Raw genomic sequence first — 12,074 nt, forward strand, 5'->3', positions numbered from 1 at the left:
GTAATCATTTACCTTATGAGAGAAATAGATTAGGTGCTGGCTTATCGTTACACTCCTTTTCATAAGCCAACCCCCAAAACCTTTCAGCCTCACGCCGGAGTTTTTTGAATATTGAGCCACTTGACCACTTTCATTGCAAGGAAAACCGGATGATACCATTACTGCAGTCAGCGACAATTAGCCAATGGGATATTTATGAGAAGTGTAAAAATGATACTCGTGTCCCACCAAATATACCCCCAACTTTGCACCAAATCACGCGCTGAAAAGTTATACCCACGTTACAGCGGTCCAGGAGATAAAAATACGAAAAGATGACCGGTATTCCAAATATCTCTAGGTGTGTTGTTGTTTGGATGGGGGTGCCACCTCTGCTTATCCTGTTTATACCCGCAGCAGCTCCAGCAGGTCTAGTGTCCTTACAAGATGGTAGAAGTAGCTAGGCTTGTCCTTGGAATAAATAGCAATCCTATGAAAAAAAGTGTTGAAATTTTTGATGTGATAGATTGCGGTAAAAAATGCGGATCTCGACTCCAGGATAGATATGGGATGCAACAGTGCTAGAGGCATGGCTATACGCTGAGCATAGTCACGCCGAACAAACCCGAGCTTCCTTTTGAGTCCCTTTTTAAGAGAGCGTATTAAATCTTCGTTTCACTGTGAATGAACGCCAGATTCGTGCATCAATGAAAAAGGCAGCCTGGGCAATCCACGATAAGAAGAAATTTCAGACGTGGTCTCGCCCCAGCATGCAGACCAGGACCCCACGGAGAGAAACATAAAGTCCACTTTAGAGAACTGCATCGGTTCTCCCGACAGCATGTTCATAATGTAACAACATTGTCGGAAACTCGAGCACCCCGTCTGAGGAAGATGCCATTCATATAATGGTTATTAAAGCCACGGGTACCGGAGATGCTGAGATACTTGCCAGCGCATGGTGTGCAGAGAGAGGCAAAATTGCAATTATAAGGAAGGCTGGAGGTCCTTGTTATGCTTGCGCTGTCCGAGCAGCGAGGAAGGGGCTTTAGGGGTGGGGGTATTGAAATGGGTTTCTTAGTATGTTTGGGCATTTCAGTGAAGTAGTTTAAGTATGAAGATTAAACTCAGATTGCCAGCATGTAATGAACTCAGAATCGTAGATAAGACAAACCATCTATATCTAGCAAATAGTTGTTTATACGTGAAGTTGAAATAAAGTTGACTAACTAGTTATTCGGAGGCTGAACACTTTTTTTTCGCTCGATCGCCAAGTGGTGGAAATAAAACCCAAAGTTTTAATTCAACAACGAAAAAATTTACACCAGCATCAACTCTACCATATTATTAATTGGTAATATTGGCTCTCGAAAATGGAAGACCCAAGTGATGCGGCCATTGGCTCTATTGATGTCGATCTTGATACCCAGGAGATACTGCTGGCTGCATCACAGCACGATGTTGCAAAACTGCGCGAGCTTATCCGCAGCAATGAAAAGGACGAGAACCCCGCCAATGCGAAAGACCCAGAGACGGGATATACGCCTTTGCATGCAGCTATAGCAGCATGTGAACCTGAAAAGACCAATGTTACAAATGGCGATACACGCGAGCATACGACAAGTGAACAGGAGACGATAGAAGGCGGGGTGAAGACGGTGAAATTTTTGCTTCTAGAAGGAGCTATATGGAACGATTTAGATGCCAATGACGAAACCCCCGGGTGTATGGCCAGAAGGCTCGGGCTTACAGAGTTGTACCAGCTAATGGTCGATGCTGGAGTGCGCGCAGAGCTGTTATTGAACCGGTTGGAGGGGTACGAGCAGCTAGAAGACGAGGATGAAGAAACTGAGACTACAGAAGGGAAAGAGGCGGGGAATGATGCAGCTGAAGGTGAAAAGCCGGCTGAGGCAGCTGATACGACGGCTGGAGAAGGGGCTGTCCAAGATCCAAGTGTCAGTAATGAGCATTACCTGAGTTCCGGATTGACATTCCAGGAGAATAGGCTGCTAGATGGAGATAAGAACGGAGTGATGATGGCGTGGGAAACCGGTATAATGGAAAAGTCAGCCAAAGCCTTGCTCCCTACGCCAGGACTTAGAGTGTTGAATGTCGGACACGGCATGGGAATCGTTGACGGAATTCTTCAGACTCTGCAACCAAGTGCCCACCATATCATCGAGGCACATCCAGCTGTGGTAGCAGATATGAAGAGCAAGGGATGGCATGAAAAGGAGGGAGTGACAGTACACGAAGGCAGGTGGCAAGACATCCTACCCAAACTCGCTGCTGAGGGAGTGATGTTTGACGCCATCTACTATGATACCTTTGCTGAGTCGTACTCGGACTTCCGCGACTTTGCTTCAGAGCATGTAATAGCATTGCTCGAGCCCGAGGGACGATGGAGTTTCTTCAACGGCATGGGGGCTGACAGGCAGATCAGCTATGATGTGTACCAGAAGGTGGTGGAGATGGACTTGATGGAGGCTGGATTTGATATCGACTGGACGGATATTGCAGTGCCTTCACTGGAGGGCGAGTGGGAGGGCGTCAGGAGGAAGTACTGGGTCGTCGATAACTACAGACTGCCCTTGTGTAGATACTCTGATTAAATCTTTGTTTATAGCCATCGAAGGTTGCTTCCTCCAGCGTCTTTTTGGGCTCCTACCTTGGTCTCTTGGTGAACAGCAAGTAGGCGGCCTCCCTCACATCAAGTCAGCCCGGCTAGCTCAATCGGTAGAGCGTGTGACTCTTATACTCTTATAACAAGTTTATACTAGTTCGCCATCACAAGGCTGCGGGTTCGAGCCCCGCGTTGGGCTTTTTTTTCCTTTGTTTTTTATTTTAAGGTATTTTTGTTTTTCTCTAGTGCTTTGTCTTGTTAATATTTTCTCGACTATGGCTTCTATTATTTCCATTAGAAGAATTATTCTGATCGTCTCTTTTCCAGGCTGGTTTCATCGTCTGGAGGTCGCCTTTTTGCGTGCGCTTGTTGGCGCGCGCTTACCTAATAAACCACTTAACGCGCTTCGCGTCCCAAAGAAGAAACGCGACGATTTCGCATCAAACAAAATCTTTTGAACCTCCCGGCTTTCTTCGCCGGCGAAAGCACCAACCACATCTTCACGACCGGAATGACTTCATGTTGAACGTCCTCTACTGTTATTGTAATTGATCATGTCTACGCCTTCGTCGTCTCGTCGCCGTGGACGTCCATCGCGGTCGTCTGCTAACTCTACTCCGTCCAGGGGCACTGCGCAGCCGCAGGTGGTTATCTCCAGCCCCGCCCCTTCTCGCCAGACTCAGAACAATCCTGACCAGACTACGACGCCTCGCAACCGGAGAGTAGCTGACAATGGGATCCCTTCTTCATCGCCTATTTTCTTCCAGTCGTCTCCAGCCGGGGCCGGGCCTGCAGCCAATGCCGCGCCAGACCGAAGCTCGCCGATGCCATCTTCTCCTCTAGGCGATCGTGACACCACTCCACGGCCTACTCGCCCATTAGTTGAAGGTTTGTCCTGCCGACTATGTAAAATGTTGTATAGTTGTACTAATTTCTACATAGACTCTTCGCCTATAAGGTACATGTCGAGTTCCAGTCCAGGACAACCAGGAAACAGTCAAGCCCGACGGAATGATATACCCACCAGTAGCAGTGGCTTATTTATCCGTTCTTCTAACCCCAATGGCATTACTACACGAAGAGGCGATATCCATTCAGATACGTTCTCTACCACTGGTTCCGGGCGCAGGACACTGTTTGTTGATGAAAGTGGTCTGCCGGTCCGCAACCGTGAGCCGCTGTCTGATGCTACATTCTCCAATCTCAACCCTGACACATCGGAGGCTGAAATTCTAGGAGGGAATTCCACACGAGTAATATGGGGTACAAATATAGCCGTCTCAGACACTATGTCATCGTTCAGAAACTTTCTTTACAACTTTGCTAGGAAACACCGTATGATCTACGATGGTGCTACTGAAGCCGAAATCCGTGAATTAGGCTCTTCGGCCGATGAGAAGGAATATATCAGGATGTTGAACGAAATGCGACAGCTTGGTGTCACTGGCCTTAACCTTGATCTCCGAAATCTCAAGGCCTTTCCGCCCACCACCAAACTATGGCATCAAGTTCAATCTTATCCTCAGGAAATAATCCCAATGATGGATCAATGCATCAAGGATGTCATGGTTGGGTTAGCTGGGGAGGAGATAGAGCGTGCACGACAAAGAAATCAGCGAAGACCAGCGGCAGCTGCGAGAGATGCTAGCTCTATTCCTGCATTTCCTAGCTCAGACGCCGATGGAAATGGAAACACCCCTGCTCAACAGGATTTGTCTAGTATTCTGGCAGATATTGAAAGCAGAACATACAAGGTCTTTCCGTTTGGCTTGGATAAGTCTATCAACATGAGAGACTTGGATCCGGGTGGTATGTTTCAGCTTTTTCCCTCCAGATGTTACTCCTATATCTGACTATCAATAGATCTGGACCGCCTTATAAGTGTAAAGGGCCTTGTCATTCGAGCAACTCCCGTCATACCGGATATGAAAGAAGGTATATATCATTCTATCCATTTTACCGTAAACTTCTTAATATTAACAAACTTTGCAGCATTTTTCCGATGCGATGTATGTTTCCACTGTGTCAGAGTTAACATCGATCGGGGGAAAATTGCCGAACCTACGCGCTGCCCACGACAGCTTTGTGATGCACAGAACTCAATGCAGTTGATCCATAACCGCTGCATATTTGCCGACAAACAAATCATCCGTCTCCAAGAAACACCAGACTCGATCCCAGATGGCCAAACACCTCATTCAGTATCACTCTGTGCATATGATGAATTGGTGGACATGTGTAGAGCTGGTGATCGAATAGAGGTCACTGGTATCTTCCGATCCAACCCAGTTCGAGTTAACCCGCGACAACGAAGCACAAAAGCGCTTTTCAAGACTTATGTCGATGTCTTGCATGTTCAAAAGATAGACAAGAAGAAGCTTGGAATTGATGCGTCGACAGTGGAACAGGAACTCTCACAAAATCTTTCCCGGGAAGTCGACCAAGTGCGGAAGATTTCACAGGAAGAAGAAGAGAAAATCAAGCAGACTGCAGCTCGGCCAGATGTTTATGAATTGCTGGCTCGGTCGTTGGCCCCCAGCATTTACGAGATGGAAGATGTTAAGAAGGGCATCCTCCTACAGCTTTTTGGAGGGACAAACAAGACTTTCGAAAAGGGCGGAAACCCCAGATACCGAGGAGATATTAATGTTCTGCTCTGTGGAGACCCTTCAACATCGAAGTCACAGCTGCTTAAGTATGTGCATAAGATTGCACCTCGAGGTATATATACCAGCGGCAAGGGTTCTTCTGCAGTTGGTTTAACAGCCTATGTGACTCGAGACCCGGAATCTAAACAGCTGGTGTTAGAGTCTGGTGCACTGGTCCTGTCTGATGGAGGCGTTTGTTGTATCGATGAATTCGATAAGATGAACGACGCTACTCGATCAGTTCTCCATGAAGTCATGGAACAACAGACCGTGTCTATTGCAAAGGCTGGCATTATCACCACCTTGAACGCAAGAACTAGTATTCTTGCCTCAGCCAATCCAATTGGAAGCAAATACAACCCCAATCTCTCTGTACCCCAGAATATCGACTTACCCCCCACTCTTCTTTCCCGATTCGACTTGGTGTACCTTGTCCTCGACCGCGTGGACGAGCAGAATGATCGCCGCTTGGCAAAACATATGGTAGGGATGTACCTAGAAGATGCGCCTGAGACAGGCTCGTCTGAGGAGATATTGGTAAGATTCGACCCTTCCCCGTCCAAATAATATGTGAAACTGTGCTAATTTTAGTCGCTAGCCCATCGAATTCCTTACCAGTTACATCACCTATGCAAAGACGCACATTTCACCCAAGCTCACCCCCGCTGCAGGCGCGGCGCTTACCGACGCATATGTTGCTATGCGTAAGCTAGGAGATGACATCCGAGCAGCGGAACGCCGCATCACTGCTACTACACGCCAACTGGAGTCTATGATCCGTCTCTCCGAGGCTCATGCAAGAATGAGGCTCTCTGAAGAAGTAACGGCGGACGATGTCGAAGAAGCAGTCAGACTCATCCGATCTGCCCTGAAGCAAGCTGCTACAGATGCTCGCACAGGCCTAATTGATATGAGCCTACTGACAGAAGGCACAACTGCACGAGAGCGAAGATTGCGAGATGACATGAAAAAGGCCATCCTGGCAATAGTGGACGAGCTTGGCGGACGCGGTACAGGGGCTCGATGGGCCGATGTGCTGAGGAAGCTGAACGAAGGCACCGTCCCTGTCGAAGGGGCTGAGTTTATGGAGGCTGTTAAGTCGCTTGAGACCGAAGGACTGGTCAATGTTGTTGGCGAGGGTGCCAGGCGGACCATCCGCCGTGTCCTGGGGACTATCTAGACCATAGAGTAGACGATATCTTTTTACCATGTTTCACCCCTTCCATATCCCAGCGACAACCGACACCTCTCTTTTAGTACATTCTGTATATACTCTGTAGACGCCCTGTACACGCGCATGAGTGCTTACTAATCAGGATTGACGTCAAGTTAACCTCGGATAAACTATGGCCCGTGCCTGCCGGGCGGCAACCTTGTTTGCACGTGACCGCAAGACTTATCCCGATTGGTGGACATCACCTGACCCGCTTATCGCAGAAACTTCTTTTGCATCTTCGTCGCTTTCGATTCGCCTCTTTTTTCGTGGTCTCGCCGGATTCGCTGCACGATCTCGTGTTGAGTCGTCCCGCCTGGTGGCGACAGGCGGCGGTGGAGACATTTTACCTGCGAGGAGCTAGGTAAGCTTGGTGCAATCAACCAAGCGCAAGGTATCCTAGTGTTAACGCGCTGCCGAGATGGCTCTCTCCTCTCCCCGGGACCTTCTCCTCCTCCCGTCTCTCTTCATCGCCGTGCCGTGCAGTCTTTCGTTGAGAAACCCCAATCCAGGAGAGCTCGTAGCCGTCACTTCGAAGCTACGATGAGGTACGTCTGCTCGGCTTGCTGCCCTCTTATCCCCGTATTTTAACGTTTCCTTCTCCCCAGCCGTCGCTCGGTGCTTGTTTTCCTTGGAAAGAGAGAAAAGACGAGATGGAAGAAGAAGACCTGAATAGCTGATTGTATCTGTTTTCCTTGACGATAGGTTCGGGCAGCAGCTGCGTTCGTCGTTGATTAAAGAGTACGCCTGGCATTACATTGCCTATGAGGACCTTAAAGATGCGTTGAAGACGCCATTTGAGACTGAACCGACGCCCGAAAACCCTTCGCCAAAACGCAAGCCATGGACCGAAGAGGATGAAAGACGGTTCGTCGCTCTGCTGGAGAGCGAGCTGGACAAGGTTTTTACCTTCCAGAAAGTGAAGAGCGATGAGATCGTTCGGCGTATCAAGGCCAGCGATAAAGAGGTGAGCGAGGTGGTTGGGCGACTGGACCAGGCCACCGCTTCCGGCGGGTCAGTGAGAAACCGCCAGCCTCCTCCCTCCGACGATGACTTTTTGCTGCTCGAGGAAGACCTCAGTGATATTATTGCAGATGTCCACGATCTTGCAAAGTATACCCAGCTGAACTACACTGGTTTCCAGAAAATTATCAAGAAGCACGATGTAAGTGTTTCTTTTTCCTAATTGGGCTTTTTTTCCCATTTGCTGATCAGTGGGCCAACGTGAATAGAAACAAACCAGTTGGTGTCTCCGACCGGTTTTTGCTACTCGCCTAAGAGCAAAGCCATTCTTCAAGGACAATTACGATGCCTTTGTGGTCAAACTGTCCAAGCTGTATGATCTGGTCAGGACAAAAGGTCACCCTGTGGAGGGAGACAGCGCTGCTGGTGGGTCGCAACAGAATTTTGTCCGCCAAACCACCAAATACTGGGTCCACCCAGACAACATTACAGAGCTCAAGCTTATCATCTTGAAGCATCTGCCCGTTCTTGTCTTCAATGCGTCAAAGGAATTCGAAGAAAGCGATGCTGCCATCTCTTCAATATACTATGATAATCCTGATACCTGGGAACTCTATACTGGGCGATTGAAGAAAACCGAAGGAGCTGAAGCCATTCGCCTAAGATGGTATGGCGGAATGGAGAATGATCAAATCTTCGTCGAGCGTAAGACACATCGCGAGGACTGGACTGGAGAGAAGTCTGTCAAGGCTCGATTCCCGATTAAAGAGAAATACGTCAACGCCTACCTGGAAGGGCGTATGACTGTGGAATCTATCTTTGAAAAGGCACGCAAGGAAGGGAAGAAGAGCGAAAAGCAGATCGCGGACTGGGAACAGCTCGCTCGAGAGATCCAGTACCGTGTTATTACCCGACAACTCGTCCCCGTAAACAGATCGTTCTACCATCGAACCGCCTTCCAGCTTCCTGGTGACGCCAGAGTTCGTGTCTCCCTCGACACTGAACTGACTATGATCCGAGAAGACAACCTCGATGGCCGTCAACGCTGTGGTCAGAACTGGCGCCGAATGGATATTGGAATTGACTACCCATTTAAACAGCTCCCTGCCGCAGATATTGAGCGGTTCCCATACGCCGTGCTTGAAGTCAAGCTTCAGACCCAAGCCGGCCAAGAGCCTCCACAGTGGATTAAGGAGCTTACTTCAAGCCATCTAGTTGAAGCCGTGCCCAAGTTTAGTAAATTCATTCATGGAACTGCAACCCTCATGCCAGATCGTATCAATCTGCTCCCCTTTTGGATGCCCCAGATGGACGTTGATATCCGCAAGCCCATCACTCCAGGATTTGGTATCGAACGTCCCGTTCAATCGAACCAGTCAACCAGCGATGACATGCTAGAGGATGATGATTCTGACGATGAAGGTGGAATCCGGGTAGATGGTACTGATGGAACCGCTCAGACAAATGGTGCTGCTGGCAATGGTATGCAGTACCATGACAGCCAAGGCAACGAGGCCAACGGATATGCCGCGAATGAGACCAATACCAATAACATGGTTGCTCCTGGTAACCTGCTTGATATTGAAGAACGTATAGCCGCTGACGGCCTTCTTGGTGGCAATGACTTCCCATTATATGACTCCGAGGACGAATCTAATGCTCAGGACGAGTTGGAGGAGGCCAGACAGGTTGGTGGCTTGCAGTACTACTACAAGCTTACCAAATATAACCTCAAATCTGCTGGGCGCAATACCATCCAGTTCTTGAGCTATCTCCGCCCGTTCCCCCAACCTACTGAGCTACCTGAAGGTGCTGGCGGTGGCCGCAACCGTCGTATTCTAGGAGATGACATCCATGTTAAGAGATTCAAAGCTCCCAAGGGCAAGAGTAAGTTGTTGCGAACCATCCCATTCTCTTGGATCTCTACTAACATCATTTCAGGAATCCATGTTCCAGTCCGAGTTGAGCCCAAGGTGTTCTTCGCCGTTGAACGTACGTTCCTCTCATGGCTTGAATTCTCTATCTGGGTGAGCGGCATTGCTCTCACGCTTCTCAACTTCGGGCACGATAAAATCAGCATCATCACTGCCTGGGCGTTCACCGTCATGGCCTGCCTACTCCTTGTCTACAGCTTCCTATTATACATGTGGCGAGTCGATAAGATCCGTAAGCAGCGAGACGTCAAGAACGTGTACCATGAGAAATGGGGCCCAACTATCCTCTGTCTCGGTGTGATCGTCTCGGTCATCATTAATTTCTCCCTAAGAGCCAAAGCCGGCGGACTGTTCGGCCCTGGTGGAAGTGCCAACAACACCGGTACACTAGTGATTGCCAGCAGTAAGTAGTGGGCTTACCATTGGCATCTGATCAATATACTCATACATATACAAGCATTGGATGATGATCTATGATGCATCTATATATGCTCACTGTCACAGTCCTATTGGAAAAGCGCCTCTATCTATTTCTGTATCCATATTTCCTGTTTCCTTTTGATTTGATACCTGTTGCCTATATAGCCTGACTTTGATGCTTGATGTTCCTATCTGTGTTTTGGTTTGATAATATTTCACTTATCGACTTTGGCGTTACAGCGTATTTTGGATAGCAATAAAATACAATTCGTCTTACCAATTTTATTCCAATACACATCATAAAAGTAATGGTTTTTAATTGCGAGGGGCAATCTAGATGGTGGAGTGTACAATAAGACTCAAGGTATAAAATGAGCCACATAGAGGGTCTACCTCTTTTTAATGCTAACGTCAATATTACCCAGGACCCATGCGGCAGTGAAAACTGCAAGCATAGCACCGAAAATGCTCAATGGTTTTCTGAAGGCAGCGAGGAAAGGATAGTCGTATGTTACCTAATTGCTATGGTTAGTTTGGATACGCAAGCAAAGCGTATAATGGGGTGGGTGGGTGGACATACGATGATGAATCCATCCTTAGCCTCATCTCCAACCTTGGTGGTGGAGAGATTCAGGACAGTTCTGCCCTTGGTATCTAAAAAGGTCTTGTAGTATGAAATTTCGGAGCGGATATGGTTGGGAATACCCAATCCATCAACAATCTCATATTTGACATTCTCAGCTCCCTCAGGCAGAATGATTCTGATTTCCAAGTCCTGGTACTGAACACCCTCAGGAATCTTTGGCCCGTCAATGAACGGTACTTTGAGAACGTATGACTCGCCAGAGCCAGTTTTCTGTTTCCGCAAGACGCTGGAGAGTGGGTTGTTCCAGCCGATCTTGAAGCTGTACTTCCAATCACCGAAAATGGGGTAACGCGGGCGTAAATCCAAGAGGCCGAGACGAGTCTCTGTAGCAGGTAGGAATCGGCTGGTCGAGACATTGCCGATGTCGTCAATGAAGTAAGGGTTTACAGACCCTGGAGCAAGGGGCACTCTGATCAAGTTCAAGGCTACGCTCTGTGCATTGTGGAACTGCTTCTTGGTCCATTCGACTCGGGAGAACTGTTTGGTCAGTTTGGCAGCGTCGTTTCTGAACCAGAATCGGTCTTCAGTGGCCATATTACCGCCCCAGTGGGATATCTCGATATCACGTTCGAGGCGAGTGCAGGTCACCACGGGTCTCGTGTACTCGTAGCGAACGGTGATGGGTGCACTGGTGCCCGGCTTGACTTCCATATCATACGGGCCATAGGTAAAGGTGCTGCCCTCACGCTTAGGGTCCTCTTCGGACTTGAGAGTGGTAGGTCGAGTGTAGTCTGGAACATCTGTGCCACGGAACTTGACGGTCGTCTTCTGCTTGTTGGTGGTGTATGCGGACGGAACAAACTGCGGGAAGGTATAGGAGAGATATTGCTTGCCATCCTGTTCAATTGCAGCCGGAATAGGAGTAAGAGCGGATTGCAGATGGTATGACAGAGTCAGGGTCAGCTTTGCGGCCGGTTCGAGAGGTTGATGGAGGTGTATGATGAAGTATTGATGCGAGCTATAGCCAGCTGTCAGAACCCTTTTCTTTCCTATCCTTTTCCCAATAAATAGAGCTCACCTTGAAGGAATCTGCCGTGTCGACGTTACTGTAAACTTCTTCTTCTCTTCCGAGTCCTTCGGCCAGCCTTCGAGGCCGCCGACTTTGTCGATTGTGTCTGTTGGAAAGGCCACATAGTACTCTGACTGCGGCCGCTTGTCGACATTTTCAACCACAACGTTGATCGACTCCCGCACATAGCTCTTCTCCAAATTGATTATGCGCACTAGGTTGTTATTCTGGAAGACCTGCGGCGGCCTGAAGTTCTTCGGTAGGACCTGGATGGCGGGCTCTGTAGCTGTGGTGTTTGCGGCCGTCGCAGAGACGAGGCCGCACGAGAGCAGCAGCGCGGCGAGCAGCTTCATCGCGGCGACTGTGAGCGTCCAACGGCCACCTGAGGCCTGCCACTTGTCGAGCAAATACTGTTGATGCTGGGTCGCTGTCGTTGTGTTGTCTCTTCTATAGTTGATATCGTCCAGTGAAGCTAACTTAGTAACTCACTTAGCTGGCTTCAAGTCGACACTAACTGCGGCGCCGGGCAAACTCCGGTCGAAACACCAACAACCGAGCGGCCAGGAACGACAGCAGGGCGAAGATCAGTATAAAAGACCCGGCAATGCCGCAGGAAGCATCCGGACGAGAAGAAAAAGG

At 48.9% G+C, this 12,074-nt stretch overlaps 4 protein-coding genes and 1 pseudogene across 5 annotated transcripts; 4 read left to right on the top strand and 1 right to left on the bottom strand.

Moving 5' to 3' along the window:
• Positions 1-1,352: 1,352 nt before the first annotated feature.
• ARB_05048 (uncharacterized protein) lies at positions 1,353-2,591 on the top strand (the record flags this gene model as incomplete). Its single annotated transcript, XM_003016710.1, has 1 exon — positions 1,353-2,591. The coding sequence occupies one exon, from the start codon at positions 1,353-1,355 to the stop codon at positions 2,589-2,591; it is 1,239 nt and encodes a 412-aa protein (XP_003016756.1).
• Positions 2,592-2,697: 106 nt separating this feature from the next.
• Positions 2,698-2,801, top strand: ARB_05049 (annotated as a pseudogene). The gene has a single exon. The product of its transcript is annotated as a tRNA-OTHER (tRNA).
• A 355-nt stretch (positions 2,802-3,156) lies between these two features.
• On the top strand, positions 3,157-6,430 carry ARB_05050 (uncharacterized protein; the record flags this gene model as incomplete). Its single annotated transcript, XM_003016711.1, has 4 exons — positions 3,157-3,490; positions 3,584-4,411; positions 4,466-5,787; positions 5,849-6,430. 4 exons carry the CDS (start codon positions 3,157-3,159, stop codon positions 6,428-6,430), a joined length of 3,066 nt encoding a protein of 1,021 aa, XP_003016757.1.
• A 454-nt stretch (positions 6,431-6,884) lies between these two features.
• ARB_05051 (uncharacterized protein) lies at positions 6,885-9,771 on the top strand (the record flags this gene model as incomplete). The annotated part of the gene is made up of 3 exons (XM_003016712.1): positions 6,885-6,983; positions 7,140-7,628; positions 7,696-9,771. 3 exons carry the CDS (start codon positions 6,885-6,887, stop codon positions 9,769-9,771), a joined length of 2,664 nt encoding a protein of 887 aa, XP_003016758.1.
• Positions 9,772-10,169: 398 nt separating this feature from the next.
• Positions 10,170-11,788, bottom strand: ARB_05052 (uncharacterized protein; the record flags this gene model as incomplete). The annotated part of the gene is made up of 3 exons (XM_003016713.1): positions 10,170-10,295; positions 10,361-11,384; positions 11,445-11,788. The coding sequence occupies 3 exons, from the start codon at positions 11,786-11,788 to the stop codon at positions 10,170-10,172; spliced, it is 1,494 nt and encodes a 497-aa protein (XP_003016759.1).
• Positions 11,789-12,074: the final 286 nt, after the last annotated feature.

The sequence above is a fragment of the Trichophyton benhamiae genome (genome assembly GCF_000151125.1).
Source record: "Trichophyton benhamiae CBS 112371 chromosome Unknown contig01989.5, whole genome shotgun sequence".
NCBI lineage: Eukaryota > Fungi > Ascomycota > Eurotiomycetes > Onygenales > Arthrodermataceae > Trichophyton > Trichophyton benhamiae.